Source organism: Poecilia formosa, unplaced genomic scaffold, assembly GCF_000485575.1.
Source record: "Poecilia formosa unplaced genomic scaffold, Poecilia_formosa-5.1.2 Scaffold2274, whole genome shotgun sequence".
Lineage (NCBI taxonomy): Eukaryota > Metazoa > Chordata > Actinopteri > Cyprinodontiformes > Poeciliidae > Poecilia > Poecilia formosa.
Genome location: NW_006802213.1, coordinates 1 through 16,524, shown reverse-complemented (window position 1 = coordinate 16,524; position 16,524 = coordinate 1). Strand labels below are relative to the sequence as shown.

At 39.6% G+C, this 16,524-nt stretch overlaps 1 protein-coding gene across 1 annotated transcript; it reads left to right on the top strand.

The window, feature by feature from the left end:
- Positions 1–1,885: 1,885 nt before the first annotated feature.
- LOC103133120 (attractin-like) lies at positions 1,886–16,420 on the top strand (the record flags this gene model as incomplete). The annotated part of the gene is made up of 7 exons (XM_007544890.2): positions 1,886–1,969; positions 8,907–9,020; positions 9,749–9,877; positions 11,393–11,589; positions 14,078–14,246; positions 15,430–15,520; positions 16,101–16,420. Coding segments are annotated over 7 exons (1,072 nt in total), but the record flags the coding sequence as incomplete, so codon positions are not given.
- Between the last annotated feature and the right edge of the window lie 104 nt (positions 16,421–16,524).

Genomic DNA, 16,524 nt, shown 5'->3' with positions numbered 1-16,524 from the left:
GACGCCTGACTAAGTTTATTATGGTGACAGGCCTCATAAGTACTGCAGATACTACAACCACAAAAAAGGAGAAAATTCAGAGAAAAAACCCCCAAAATTCTGATTAATCTCATAAAATTTCTGAGATTTTCTTGGAATTCAACTCCTCCTTTTTTTAAGATTACATCTACAATGTTTGTCACAAGATACAGCATGGTAGCCTGTAGTGCAGTGCTGTCATATGTTTGGCATTCTCTTAAAAACACCCTTGCCAATGGACTTTGAGCCTCCCAACCTAAACAACTGCCTGCTACTGTTGACCTGTCCCTTTGTGGCTTTAGGAAACCTTTCACAAACAAGAGGTTGCAGCGCACTTGTTGCCTAGATATGAATAAAGTAATCTTTCACCACACATGGCTAGAACTATCAAAGTTTCTTTGGTTTCCAGAAGCATATCCTTTAAATCTTGCAAGATCTGTCAGAATAACATCTGGTTTCTGAGGTTTCTTGAGGCTGGAGGTGTAATCTTTGGGCCGAGTCACTCCGTTCGGCAGTCGATGTGTGTTCTCGGCTCGGCCGTCTCTGCAGACTTTAAGGTGAGACTGTTGTGGAAAACAACGGTCTGGGGCGCGTCGGCGGGCTCGCTGTCGTTAATGATTACGCTCTCTCGCTCCCCAGAGTGGGCGAGCTTCCCTCTGCTGGCAACAACAGACCGTACTGTACAATTACCAGCGTTTGTGTCATGGCCTCCTGTAATTTGCCGTGAGGTTTAATCATCTTTACTCACTCTGTGGCTCACTCATCCACTACCTGAAGTGACGTGTGGCAGCAGAAGTTGGTGTTTACCTGAACTCACTAATCTGCTGGCCAACTCTTGTGCAACAGTGCAAAGTTTGTTTGGTTTTCTTTTTTGGTTTGTTTTGAGGTTTTTTAATGCTGTAATGTGACACGATATGCACAATTGTTGAAATGTGGAACTATTTGTAGCTTTTGGTTATATATTTTTCTTATTATACAATTTTATTACTTTTAGTATCATATAAAATGGACATTGTTGAGCTTTACATCATATTAAGTTATCCCCTCATTAAAAAAACATACCTGAATGTTGCCTTGATTCTTTTGTCCATGTTTGAGAAGTTCTTTAATTTCCATGGCAACCATTCAGCTTTGCAAAACACCTGGGTGGTTCTAGCTCCGCCTTCAAGACGTAGCTCCTCCTCTGAGCTGCGCTTTTGGCCCTCCCCCGCTTGTCTCCTTCAGACTAGCCAGCAGCAATTAGCAAACATCTGGTGGGACTGCGCATCTGCTGAGCTGATTATGGGAGCTACTTCTCAGTGCAACGTTGGTAAAAATGTTGTTTAAGAGTTAATAGAGGAGCCATGTTGTGATGACTTCCTGAAGGTGGAGCTTCAGAAAGAGCAGGAGCTTCTTAAAGAGACAGAGGCCCAATTTTAAGGTGCTAAATTACAAAGTCACATTTGTTTTAAGTCATATTTGATATACACAGCATATTCATAACAACTTTAGTAATGTGGTCGATTGTGCTACAACATGGCATTAGTACTACAAAATGCATTATACTGTCTCTATAACGTAGTTTAATTCATGCAGTATTTTTTTTTGTTTTTTAATTCTTAGAGGTTTTACCTTCTGACCCACTTCCAAGTGGCATGGATAAAACTAAACGCGTACACAAATTAATGAAAATAAATTAATTAATCAAAAATAAATACATAAGAAAACTGGAAAAAAGTGGAGGGAAAAAAAAACCTAGTAAGCCGCAGTTGGTCAAACAACTCGTATACATAAACTTTGATCAGGTTTTTATTTTATTTATTTTTATTTTAAAAGTCTATTTATGGATTTAAATGTATTCTTTTTTTCTGTCTCATTTCTCCTCCAGGCTCACAGGACCGTCCGGTTACCTGACTGACGGCCCAGGAAACTATCAGTACAAGACCAAGTGTACCTGGCTTATCGAGGGACAGTAAGTACAGTGCAAACTCTCCATCATTAGGCCAGCAGCCACAGTGCCTGAACAAAATACTCGTATCATTTTAACTTTTTTTTTTGACTTTTTAAAAAAAAAAAAAATTTAATTTGTATTTAAATTTTTTATTTGGAAAGGCAAGTTACAATTACATTGTACATTTCAGCTTCCACCACAGCAGAAGTATGAGAAGGAATAACACAAGCCAATCCAGGGTTTTTGTGTAATAACAAAACATCCAAAACAGAAGAGTGAGCGAGGGGTCGGACGGGTTTTTTGCCACAGGAAATGATAGTTTTCAAACTGTTTTCCAAAAAATATCAGCAAATGTGGCATGCATTTGGATTGAGGCCTCCAGAAATATCTTTTGCTACAATTAGAGTTGAAAACATCTTTAATTTTCTTTTTCTTGATCCTCAACATTGAAGCTGCATTGAAGACTAAAACTAAAATGGATTATTATCCCTGCAGTAGAGGGTACTTTTTGTTTTCACAAATGGAAAACAAGGTTTCATAAATCACAAACTGTGTTTTCAAGAATATATCTTCGGGGTAGAACAGTTCTGTCCAATTTCCACCCATGTGAAGTGTTTTAGATTACATACTTAACCAAAGGTTGTACAGACTTGAGTTGTTAAAAGTTAAACATTACTGTTGAGATAATCTTACAGCATGAACACCATTTCCTGCTGTTGACACCCGCTCCAAGGGAAAGAAGAACATACGGTAACCACATATCACATCCGATAATGTTGGTAAAGATTCCAAAGACATTATCGCCAATTACTGCCATAGGTAAAATTATGCACCACACTGTGACTTTAATGCAACAATACGTATCCATTTGGAGTTGTCACAAAGCCCCGGTGTGTCCTTATGCGTCTGTGTTGATGCTCCTGCACTGCAGTCGTGCTGCTGCTGAATGAGAATCAGATTTTCCTCTAACTTGCTAGCAGACAGACAATGAAAGCATAAACTTAAAGCGAAACTGTCACCAAAACTTCCTGGCAGTTCTATAAACAACATGAAAGTGGTTCTGCTCTGTGCGACATAACAATAAAACTCGCTATCAACATTTTTTTTATGACTTGCGGTGTCAACTAATCCCTGAAGCGATCCATTTTTTTTTCTTTTCCGATATCTGAAGTTTAATATCGGCCAATACCAATTGAATACAGAAAAACGGTGCTGAATTGACTTTAAACATTTTTTTAAACACTTACATAAATATACTGAATTATTTTTTGCTAACTCTGCACCAGAACGGCACACTTAAATACACCAACGGCTTCACAAGCGGTTGGTGTATTGACATGTTTTTCATGTCAAACACGAAAAGCAACTTTTAATTTGTTCAGTCAGTGCAGTTAGGAGGAGAACAGCCAATGGAAAGTGAAAAAGGAAACTGAAAATGACCAAAACAATATGCTGGCCAGCTTGTTCAAACATCAAAAATAAACTGCAACAAACATTCTGTCAAATGGTTCAGAAAGTGCGATTAGGAATTTTGAATTTAATGTAAAGCTAATAAAACAGCATGACATCGCTGAAATCACAGAGCATAGAATTAGACTGAATAGATCTGTCCTTATGGATCAGCACATAGTCAATACCTGATCTATAATTTTTTTTCAATATCAGGATCGATGCAGATATTAATATCTGATCGGTTCGTCTCTACTCCCCAACTTAACTTTACTTCCTTTTGGTGTTTTTTCATGACTTGATGCAGTTAAACTGAGTTCAGTCTTACTACACTGCATTGATAGCACAATGTTAACCATGTGCTGTTGTTTATTAAATTGCTAAATAAATAAACATGTCATAATATTGATTATAATATTGCATGATTTGTTCTGCATGGTCTTTCTGCATAGACCATGCATGTTCTCTCTGGATACTCCAGCTTCCTGCAGATAAGAGACATTCATGAGCATTCTTCCTCTCTCCCTCTGTTTTGCCCAGTAATGGATTGGCAAATTATCCGAGGTACACCCTGCCTCTCGCCGATGACTGGGTGAGAAAAGCACCTGCTCCCCCACAGCTCTGGACACTTCCATGGGTGGATGATTTGCTCAGTTTGTTTTCTCCAGTTTTACTTGTTTGGAGTTTTTTTGGGGGGTTACATAATCTCTTTGCAACGTGTGGAGGTGGGCTCTACTGCTCGGTTCCACTCTAAAGCCTGGGTGAAGTACAATCTGCTGCTGTCAAGTGGGGCTGAACGACATGGCTGAAAAATGTGTCACAATATAAGGGTTTCATCGCATCTGTCAGGGACCAGGCAGTACAAAACGCAGAACACAGGTAGTTGAATTCAAAAAGGGGTGGGTTTTATTTACCCAAAAATATGAACAAAAGTTAACATAACAATTAAACAGGCATGCCAATAAAAGAGGTCAACATAAATTACTAGACGAAGACATAACTGACAAAACAATAAACTGACCTAACTGAAATGACACAGAAGGGGATTTAAATACAGGTTTAGCTAAACCATATGGACACAATAGGGGAAAACAAAATGGCTGCCACCTAACAATTAACACAAATAATGAAATAAACCCAAAAACATCCCCCCCCAGCATAACACAGGTGGTTCAGTCCAATGAGGCCATCAGCTGTACTTTAGGAACCTCAGCCCTTTGCCACGCCTTTTATCCACCAGGAAGGGGAGCCAAACACCCAGGTAACTCAAACAAAGAAAACAATATTAATACAACATAAATAAATTTCGACCTTGCAGTGTTAATACGTGTGCACTCCATATAAACATTGGAAGGTGGAAAAAAAATATAAATACTTAAACTTACAAAACAAACTAAAGTGAAAAGTAACTATTAATGAAATGTGGATCTCACCCTGTGTGGCTTGCCATCACAGCATCATTCGATATTGATCAGTTTTTATTTGTTTTAAATATATGAAATACTGCCACACTGGTGTTGGAAACAGGTTTTTTTTTTAACCAGCTATGAAGCATGGTGGCGAAACATGAAACTGCTGTGGCGCAGGTTACTCAACAGGTTGTTGCTAGGTAACCAAAGACGATGACATAAAAGTTGAATCACATGCGATATGCCAATTCAGACTGAAGACATTTTGAAAACAAACGGGTTAGTACCACATATGGAAGTGTCTCAAATCTGATTTTTTTTTCTTTTAAAGATCAGAATTTTTCACAGCAATTCAGACTGTAGTGACAAAGTGCCAGCTATGGGTTGCCTATGGGCAAACAATTTGGATTTGGGTCGCTTTCGCCCACTCTGTGAACGTAGCCTGTGATGAAGCTGAACAATCACATTTGGGTCAACAAAATGCTGGATGTTAGCTGTGCTGTTCTTCAGTAATTATTAAGCCGGATACCTGAAGGAGACCAAATCTACGGACAATATCTGGTGGAAAAAACAGAATCCATCCAAAATTGTCAGTCCTTCATAAAGATAGGAACAGTTTAAAACTCTTTTATACCTTGAAAGCCAATTCTTACCCCATTAATTGAAATTATTTTTAAAATGAGTCTTTTTTTTCCTCTCATGAAATCAGAAACGTTTGCTAAGAACAGCAGCAAACTCATAAACGTTGTCTTGTGCAGAATCTGTCTGGCGAGGTTTAGGGAGATAGTTTCCAGACACTGACGGATGAAAATTGGGAACAAAGTAACTGCAAGAAATCCAATAGTGCCTATTGTTTTAGGTCAGCATATCTGCTTCCCAGAGGGCGGATTGGACAGGCTAAGCTCACAAATCTTAGACTGCAGATTTATCAACACCAATAAATGTGTCGAGCATTAAAGAAGCTCCCTCTGATCAAAAGGAAATCCATAAGATGAACATCATGATGTCTTACTTTCTATTATGAGAACGAGAATCCTTTCTGTGTAGTCAGGACATGTCTTTTTTTTTTTTTCTTTTTTTAAATGCCCCACCATTCATTAGTAGCATGTGGCGTCTTAAAAAATATTCACACCGCTTAAACTTTTCCACATTGCCTTATGTTATGAACATAAGGTGGATATTTAGTATACTGGAGGTGACACAGTGCATTACATCAGGATTGTTTTTTTTTTTCAAATTTATATCCGTATTGGTGGCATATATTTATACATCACACTGAATAAATAGTAATAGATTGTATATAGCACCAGCAGCACCCTCACAGAAAATCCCAATAAGATAGATTGAATTTCATTGTTGTGACATTCAGTTCTCTTCAGATGTCACATGAATCTTAAAAGAAGGTAGAGAGAGATGTATTGAATTGATTACTTTGCATTAATAACATTAAACAGGCTGTCTGCGCTTCTTTAAAAAGTCTTAAATTCATGTATCTAAAATGAAGTCCTGAGAATGTCGACTTTTGTTTGTTTTTTTCCTAGCAGGACTTTTCTGTCAAACGTTTGAGCTGCCCGCAGACATATTCATTACTCTTTTTGACTCCAGGCAACTAGCTGCTAATATACCTTTTGCTAGCTACCTGGCTAACTTGTTAGTTTATTTGTTTAATGTCTATCATGGTGGAAATTTCTCGCCAGTTGGCTGGACGATGTTTGTCTTTGCTTCCGGTTTACTTCTGTTGCGAACATCTCCTTTGTGTGGCTAAAGCTCCCCTGAAAATGGTTGCGCTGCTACTGCTAGCGCTGATCTAAAAGCAACGTTTGGTGTGACACAAACTCTGAAGTCGGAGGTTCAGTGGATTTTAATCTCGGTGGTCAATCACCAGCTTTGCCTATTGGGGAATTTTATTTAAACAAAGCTACTAAGGAGGGAAAAACAGCTGAAAACGAGGAACCAAATTAAAATGGAGAGCCACAGACGATGACAAACGGGGAAAAAAAATCAAAAGGAAATGTAATTAATGTCTCAGTCTAAAGGAAAAAAATGTGACTAAATAGTTAAAATATGCTCAAAAATGGTTAATCTCACAAGTAGTACCAATTCTTCTTCAATAGTTTTCTATCCTTACAAAAAATATCAAGATTGATATTTTTTGTAAGCTAGCTAGGCATTTGCTGTGATACGGGTCATATATGTCATTCACAATAGTGTTAAAAAGACTTAATTTCATGTTGATGAAATTTGCAGAACCCCTTTTACCATAAAAGGAATAACTTTGTACCATCGGACGTATTTTCTTCATTAAATGGCTTGCAGTGACGTGACCCATGAAGACATTTTGTCCTGATTTGTGTGGTTTTTTTTTTTTTTGCTCCAACGCTCAAAGGGATTCTACTGGCTGCTGCTAATGTAGAAGAGGACATTTCTTTGTTGCGGCTCCTTAGCCTGTCTCCAGTTTGTGTGACTGGTCACAAGTCTTGTCCTGTAATGAAGGGGCTCGGGGGCTGCTGTCATGCCTACTTTAAGTTTTCCTCTCAGAGAGGGGACAAATGAATCGCCACTTTACTTGAATGAAGAAACATTTTTAGGATAAAAATGTGACCATTAATAAAGCACTTCCTATATCCTGTATTTCACCAAAGAAGCGCAGAAGGGATCTTTATTCTCTTGTGAGTGTTTTCATTTCCAGACGTTAAATAGATTTACAGCTGAGACATATTTTTATGAATCTCATGTTTTCTGTCAAAAGCCTCAGTAAGCAGGCTTGCTCTGCTGTCTGCTGCTGCTGGTGGTCAAATTTAGTGATGCATCATGAAATGGCTATGATTGGCATGTGAAATACCCCCCAAAAAACCCTACTTTTTTTCCCCCATGTTCATTAAAAGCACTGGCACTGAAAAGACCCACTATTGTCTGTAAAGTCATGAACAAAATGGTTTGATTCGAGCTGAATAAGACCTGTTAAAGGTTGGAGTTACAAAGATTCAAAACTCCTACCTACATCAAGGAATCTGCTCCATTTTATTTATTTTTTTGACACTAGCTGTGTTTCCGTTACAAATGTGCGCAAAACTTTGTCAATGATATCGAAAAAACATACTTTTGCGATAGTGGTGTTTCCATTAAATAAGAAATGCAATTAAAATCACACATGAATAAGTTTGTTCATGTGATAAGTCGTTAAGAAACACGCAACATCTTATCCTATATTAAAGCCCCCTTTTGCAAAGTTAGAATTGATTTTAAGCACTTTCTGAAAACTGAGTAATCTTTGCTCCATCACAACTTCCACACTGAAGCATGTTGTTGGCTATGTGTGTTTGCTGAATGGAAAAAGATCAGACTTTTGAGTTTCTCACCTGTAGGCTCTAATAGTTAAACTATTAACATCCAGTACCTTTTCTGCTAATTTGAGCTTACATGAACAGCTCAGAGGTTTTAATTTTCCAGCCTTCTTTAAAATGTATTTTTGCTCTTAGCTTTATACCCCAGTAAAGATTGAAATATGAAACATGTTTTGCTGCTATATTGAGTGACCACCTTGGGGGTTTTATTGTTCCTTTCATTGTTTTAACTGGCAGCGCTCTCGTTAGAGGCCTGCTTCCTGTCGGGGTGTGTGTGTGTGTGTGTGTGTGTGTGTGCGTGTGTGTGTGTGTGTGTGGATATAGCTTGTAAAATGTGTAATATAATTTTTCTTTTTTTATGTAGGTGTTTTGTTAAGTACTTTTTATCACTTCAGGATTTTTCCACTTTTAATGCTAAAGAACAGTAGCTGCAAAAATAGTTAAAGGTTTAGAAACGACCTGTTTGCAGAATCCATCACTTTTAAAGCTCTGCTTGGACTCTTGATCAAGAATAAACGCTCTAGAACAGAAATGTGTTTACATGAACAATGACGAAAGCTTAATGTTTTAGTTTAAAGAGGAGAATATAATTAGCACACTGATCTTTTATACATGTAAAACAAATATCAAGTTCTTGCCACGTTTATGTAAAATGATGAATTTTAAATCAAGAACACCTTCCACTTCCTCAGCGGTCACACAGATATTATAATAATAATAATAATAATAATAATAAAACTCTGTTCTCTTCTGCAGGCCAAACACCGTTCTGAGATTACGATTCAACCACTTTGCCACTGAGTGCAGCTGGGACCATCTCTACGTTTACGACGGTGACTCCATTTACGCGCCGCTGCTCGCTGCTTTCAGGTTGGTGTCAGTCAGTGAGTTAGTAGATCCTTTCTTTATGCTGAAAGTAAGTTTAACTTCAGCATAAATTTAACTGAAGTTAGGTTTAACCAGCATAAAGATGTTCAGGTTTTCAGTTTGGGCTGCTTTGCTATCTGAAAACAAAACAATCCTTCTGTAATAATAGGTCAGACAACTCCTATTAGAAATAGGAAAGTTTTCAAGCACTTTAACAAGTCTAATTAAAAATTTTAGGAGTGCATCAAAAAATCAGCCCAGGTTTCCTTATCTCTGGGTCATGGGCAATTGGTCGATACTTGCGTGAGAAACCAATCTTATCTACGTCCACAAACACAACAGCCACCCCACTCTTGTCAACTTTGAAACTTTGTCATGATGTATATCGACTTTTCACAGTAACAAAATCGGCATTGGCCAAAATCAGAATTAACAGGTCAGGTTTTTTAAAGATCTGTGATCGGTCAGACAGCTGCAATCGGTGCAGCCCTAAAGATTTAACTTTAGATATTTAGAAATTTGCCAACCTCTGTGGAACCCTTGATATGTAATAACAAAACTGAGAAATTACAAATTACTTTATACTGTTTCGTACAAATGAACAAATAAAAAAATTCAGTACGTTTAACTGTAGTGTTCGAACACGGGATGGGTTTCACATAGGCCTACCATGTGAGGAAAGATTTGAAACGTAACTATATGTTTTATTTGTTTGTTTTTTTTTATTCCAGTGGGTTGATTGTTCCGGAGCGATACGGGAATGAGACGGTTCCTGAGGTGGTGTCCCAGTCCGGCTACGCCCTGCTGCACTTCTTCAGTGACGCAGCCTACAACCTGACAGGCTTCAATATTTCATACAGGTGAGCTCTCCTCCACGGTTACCACAATTTATGCATTGTTACATATGCATTTGACTTTATATAGTACACTAGACTGATGATAAATGAATGATTATGTGGTGTCGTCTTATGATGAGTGCAGTCCATTTAGTTTGGGGTCTTAAACTTTGTTGGACTCTTTAATTTCATATTCTCGTATGTTTAGTTTTTTGTCTTTGTGGGAGTTTCAGTCAGGCAAAGCTTTGCCATAAGCCAGTCCATCCTGTGACTAGGCTAGCTACATAGCCATCAAGCTAGCTCACTTGGCATTAAAAAGGCCTTAAATCGTCTTAAATATGTCATCCTAAAGCCTCATAAAAATAGGATGTGTATTTTTTTCTGGTAATGTTTGATTAAAAAAAAAAAAACAAAAAAAAAACGGTACATTTTGACAAATGGGGAAAAACAAATCCTTTAGACATCAAATTTGCCTTAGAAAATCCAAAAGCCTTTCAAACCCAAAGCAGAGCCACTGTCCGCTGTTATCATCTCTAAAGAGCACAGCGGCTCCCCTCCCCAGGCTCTTCCCTGATTCGTCGATACCGTTGCCATCGTGATGAGAGTCGGCGCTGGCGGAGAAACACACAATCGGGATGAAGGCGGAGTAGCCAGAACATCAAACCTTTAACCAAAACAGGGAACATGAAAGAATGATGGGAGGGAGGCCCTTTGTGTCTTTCAATGCCTGTTCAAGGACAGAAATTAACATCTCACTGCTGTGTCCTGCTTTGATGGCTGAAAGCTTCAGTTTCGATCAAAATGTGACACAACTTAGTGTTTTCCTTTGTACAAAAACATTCTTTCCTATCAGAAATGTTGTAAATTCTCCATAATTAAAAGAAGTCCTAAGGTTTCTTTTTCCCCAGACTGTTTTGAGTTCTTATGTTGTGTCCTGATATATAATTTTATAATTGAAAAATTGTAACATTTTCAGAATAATTTTCCTTATCGGAAATTGGCATATTTCCGATAATTGGCATATTTCTTTTCCCAAAAAGAAACATGTTTGTCAATAAAGTTTTGGCACTAGAATGATGTGGATTTTAATTTTAATTTTTTTTGGTCGTATCAAAATTGGTTTATATCACAAAACTGCAATGGAAACACTTTTTTCCATCACACTGGTCACATGATCAACGACGGGATGTTGCTATTGGCAGAAACCATGTGGAGGATGATGACAGGAAGTAGAGTGTCATGGTTTTTTTCTAATGACTTATTTAATGACAAAACATATTCATATGTGATTTTAAATATGGAAATAATTATTATGGCTTTATCATTATGTTACTTGAACTACTCAAAACATCAATATTATAGTTTGTCACAGTATCTTCTGGGACAATTTATCATCCAGCAAAATTTGTTATTGTGACAGGCTTAACCAAGCCCTGTGTATAGATTCTAAGAATGAATGCATCTGTAATAAAAGCGTTCATCATTCTTTAAGCTGACTCCTTGTGTCTGTCCTTCTCCCCGTGTGCGTCTCCATGGTAGGGTCAACACGTGTCCCAACAACTGCTCCGGCCGCGGCGAGTGCCGGGTGGGGAACTCCACCACCTCCGTTTACTGCGAGTGTGAAGCCAACTGGAAGGGGGAAGCCTGCGACATCCCATACTGCCTGGATGACTGCGGTTACCCTGAAAGGGGCCACTGCCAGGGAAAGAGCTGCATCTGCAAAGCCGAATGGCAAGGTAGGCGTTGGTTCTGCCGCGCCGCGTTCTGACATGAAACGTGATGAACCACAGCACTTCCGACGTCGGGTTTTAAATCACTCTGTTCTCAGAAGTGAAACTGAACGGTGGTCAAAAGCCTCACTATGCAGAATTATTAATATGAGATGTTCATTGAAGCACAGTCTGCCGCTTTTTGGTGTTTGTGATTCTCTCTCATTAGCTGCAGAGTTGTTTTTAGTAAGGGGAAAAAAACTAAAGAGTAGACTTGGACAGCTACACATGAAACGGTGATTCTGTTTCAAGTGGAGTTGTTGGATCACGCTAAGAGCTCAGAAGAACTACAAACTTTTCTAACTAGCTTGGTTCTGCTCGGTCTGCGTGTAAAAAATTAATTCTGTGTTTGATGTTTTGGGCTCACACTCACATTTTTAAAAAAGTGTTGCAGAAGCTGCCATGCGATTTGGTAAAGAAAGAAGAAGAATAGTCAACAACAATAGGTATGTTAATAACCAACGGGTTGCAGGATATGAGCACTGCTGGATAGAAATTCTGGGCCAGACTAAATCCTGGAGCATCTCAGTTTGTAGATGCAGGCTGATACAGTCCGATACTGTATCGATACCAATATCGGATCAGGACAACTCTTACGAAACACCCCCACACCATCACCTTCCATTCAAACCATAATGTCTACTATGTGCACAAATAAAGCAGAGAGGGTAAATAAAAACGCAGTGAAGAGATTATACCACTTGTCCAGTAAATTATTATTCGATTTGAAATGGATTTGATGCAAGTTGACAAAATGCTGTGAAATAGCCCTTTAGCACATGACTGAGTTTCAAGCCGACTTCCCCATTGTGCCGCTTCCTGATTTGTGTCTAGTGCAAATAAATGTTTTGTGATATGGAGTCTAGAATAATAAACTCCAACTACAGGAATCTGAAAAAGTGCTGAATCTTCAACCTGAAAAATGTGGCGGTGCTAAATTTTCATACAACTCTAGAATAACTGTGTGTATTAATAGCACTAAGATATAATAATGTTTTATTTAATCTCTCCAGCATCATTATTTCAGCTCTGACTAAATTTGGTGCTTCTGCTATTATCGAAGCTTTTGTTGCCCTGAACATCCACCTGCTCCACTCAGAATGACTTAAACTTTTTGCCCAATCTGCTGCTTCTTGTTTTTTTTTATTTTTATTTCGGTGACATTATTGTGTCCCTGAAGCCGGACCATCTGGCCCTTCCAGCTGCTTTGTTAGCTGCTCCAACAGCTCGGCGGCGCTGCTCTGCATGAACAGACACCACCGCTCAATTTAACCGCACTTATATCAGCAGCTCTGCGTGCTTATTATCTCATTACCAAAAGCTGAGGGAGGTTAGCAACAGACAGCCACTTTCTTTAGCCTTTATTACCTTTGTCATGGGGGGAACTGCAGCCTCTCCTGCTTTTTTTACTGCCGCCTTCAGAGCCATCTCATTTTCTACGCCAACAAGTGCAAATGTGGGCAGATGTCTGTGAAGTGGAGCGGGCCTCATGTCTGATCTTTTTGCTGTGGAAAATGACGGCAGTTTGAAGGACCAGACGCTACAGTTGGTGGTTTTTCTGAAAGAGCTGAAGAGGCAGAACGCCACCAGTGTTTTGGGCCATCAGAGATTAGAGATGAACTCTACCGCAGGCAGCTGATGAGAAACAATCTTTCCATTTCTCGACTATTGCTAGCTGTTTTAGCAGAAAGGCCGTCTCTCTCTCTCTCTTTTTCTCTCTTCCCCTCATTCTCTGAGGATTCCGGTTTGTGTCGGCCGCATTGTTCTGGTTCATAAACACAGGAAGGCACCTATGATTGCTGCACTCGACCCAACAAGGCAACAGAGTGAATGTAGTTCTTCTGTACATGACTTTAAAATGAAAAACTGAAATGTAAGGATGTACAGCTCTTTAAAGAAAGCTGACCCGCTGATTCTGATTTTGGTGCAAAAAAATACTTTTTTTTTGCCCTTGTGAGCTGGTGGGCGGGTCAGTCAGCCTTCTCTCAAAGCAGAGCAAATGATGACCGTGGCTGGATTCCAGACCTTTGTGAAGGTTGATGAGATCGATGGATAAGATTGGTTTCTCATCTAAATATCAGTTGATCAAAAATCTCCCAAAATGAAGGAAATCTGGTCCAATTTGCATCCAAACTAAAATGTCTATTTAAGCACAAACAGATTCTCTACAAACATATGTTGTCACCTCTAGGCCTGTCGCAATAAATCAATCGTACGAGTCGTATTTGGTATACATAACATTTTTCTAACAACTGAAGATAACTTGGTTAATCAGTAGTCATATAAAATGGCACTATGTGCCTGGAAAACACATACTGCTGCCTTTTTTAATAAGGTGCTTTGGTTCCTTGAGACCAAAATGAATCCCACATCCGAACGCCTGAACACACCATCCCAACAGTGAAACCTGCTGAGCTGAGAAACTCTCTGACTCGTCGGTCCCGTCCCTCCTCAGGTCCGGACTGCTCCGTCTCGGTTCCTGCCAACTCCTCGTTTTGGAGCCGTGAGGAGCACCTGGAGCCCGGCCTGGCCAGGGCGTCCCACAAGGCTGTGGTGGAGCAGGGCGTCATGTGGGTCATCGGGGGCTACGTCTTCAACACGTCCGACTACCACATGGTCAAAGCGTGAGTGGCTCACCTGTTCAGTCTGGGTCCACAGGCTGCATTTCTGGTCCAAGTAGATGAGAACATGCTGGTCTGACTGCAGGGGTTAAAACATGTGACTGATGGGCTTAAATATTTCTAAAGTGTTTGAGTGCAGCACTAGAGTTCGACTGTTGCAGGGAATCCACACACTGAAAGTTTTACTGAGAAAATAAAGAACATTGAGAGAGTTTTTCTTCCCACACGAGGCTAAAATGAAGTTATTTTTATGAGAACGTTCTTCATCTTAAACACCGCTCTGGAATATCACACCATTTCCTTAAAATCAAAGCTCAGGATTGTTTTAGATTTTTTTTTTATTTCTACCCTAAAGCAGCAAAGAAATATGGGAGGGAAATCAGAATATTGGTTTCAGTATTTTTCCAGGACTGAAAAAAGGTTGCAAAAGAAAATAAGAGTTTATTCCCTGTCCCACTGTTTAAATGCTGCTTCCCTTTTTTCCTTCCTTTCTTGCTCCCTTTCCTCTTTTGCTCTTTCTGTCTTTCTCTCATTTGTCCTTCCGTCCTTCTGCTCTACCTCCTTTCTTTCTTCCTCCCTTTCCTTGCGTCTCTTGTCGTCTTGCCTTCGGTCAATCCTCCATTCATTTTATGCTGCGTCCATCCATCCATCCCTTCCTTTCTTCTCTCCTTTCTTTCTTTTTTATTTATTGCAAACACATTTCCTTCCTTCTGTCCTTTCTTTTCCCTCTTTGATGCATCTTTGTGGCTGACCTCCCTTTTTCTTGTTCCTCCGCTCTCCCCCTTTTCCCCTTTGCTTCTAGTTTCCTGTTTTTGCAGATTTCACATTGAGTACCCGCAGGGTTTGATGAGTTTGTTTTGCATCATTCAGCCTGCCCTAAGTGTTTTTATGAGAACGGGCCAGCAGGGGGCATCGCAGACAGTCTGAACATCTCTAGTTGTTGTTTCTGCTCCCACCAGAGACCTGTGGGTTGACCCTTTCCGTCTGTTCTCCTCTGGTAGAAGTGATGACCCTCCTGCAGATACCGCAGATCAACCTGAGCAGCTTTGTTTGTTCATCAGAGCAAACGAAGGGCTTGGTTTCTCCTCCGTTTTGTTTCCCAACCCGGATGAGTTGCTTTTGAGACAGAGACGTTTTCAAATCTAAACCGAAATCATTTTTCCACTTCTTTCTTTTTTTCTTTTAGTTACAATCTCAGCAGCAAGACCTGGCTGACCCTTGACCCCTCCGTCAACACGGTGACCCCTCGATACGGCCACTCGCTCGCTCTTCACGAGGTGGGTGAGAGATCGTCGCCTGTGGCTTTAAGTGTTCCTAAAACTCCATGAATGTTAATTTACATAGTTAATTAGCCTCAAGTTCAAGAGGTTTGAAGATGGAGTGGGAAGAGAATCAGTGGCATCCACACCAGAGACAAACACAAAGGTTATCTCAAGGTTCTGTTTCTGGACTCGTGTCTGTGTCTAATGTAGAAATGTTCAGGTTCTGATGTTTTGCGGCAGCATCTTGGGCAACTCCAGTCAGCATGTCTGGATCTGCTGATGGAATAATAAATCATAGTTGTGTCCTGATGTGCAGGACAAGCATATTAATATGTGGTATTTATGAATTAATTGTATCTTTCACTTTAAGAAACACCAAATCTTACCAAGTTATAAGAGTTTGGTCTCGTTTCTAGTGCAGATATCTTGAAATAAGACAAAACTAACATACAAGTAACTTTTCAGCAAGTCAATAATTCCTTAATATTAATTAAAACAGTGTTAGTTCAACTGGCAGATTTTTTTCTCTTAATACACGGTCTTGTTACAAGGGAAAAAAAATAAAAAAATCTGAAAGAATCCTTCTTTCTTCCAGGGGAAGATCTACATGTATGGAGGAAAGATCGACTCAACCGGGAATGTGTCGAGCCAGCTGTGGGTTTTCCACATCCAGAACCAGACCTGGGTCCTCCTCAACCCGCGGCCCAAGGACCAGTACGCTGTGGTGGGACATTCGGCCCACATAGTGCCGCCCGCGCAGGAGTGGGACAGTCCCGTCATGTTGGTCCTGTTCGGACATTGTCCTCTTTACGGTTACATCAGCAATGTGCAGGAGTACAACATTGGTGAGTGGCTCCAGCTGCTTTCATGTTCTAAGACATAAGTGTAATTAATCGAATGAATCTCAGTTAATCACTTATTGAAATAACCATCAACTAATTTAGTAATTAATTAATTGCTAACTGGAATATACAGACTCTTAAAAAAAAGGCCAATTTCTGAAAGAATCACACCTTTGA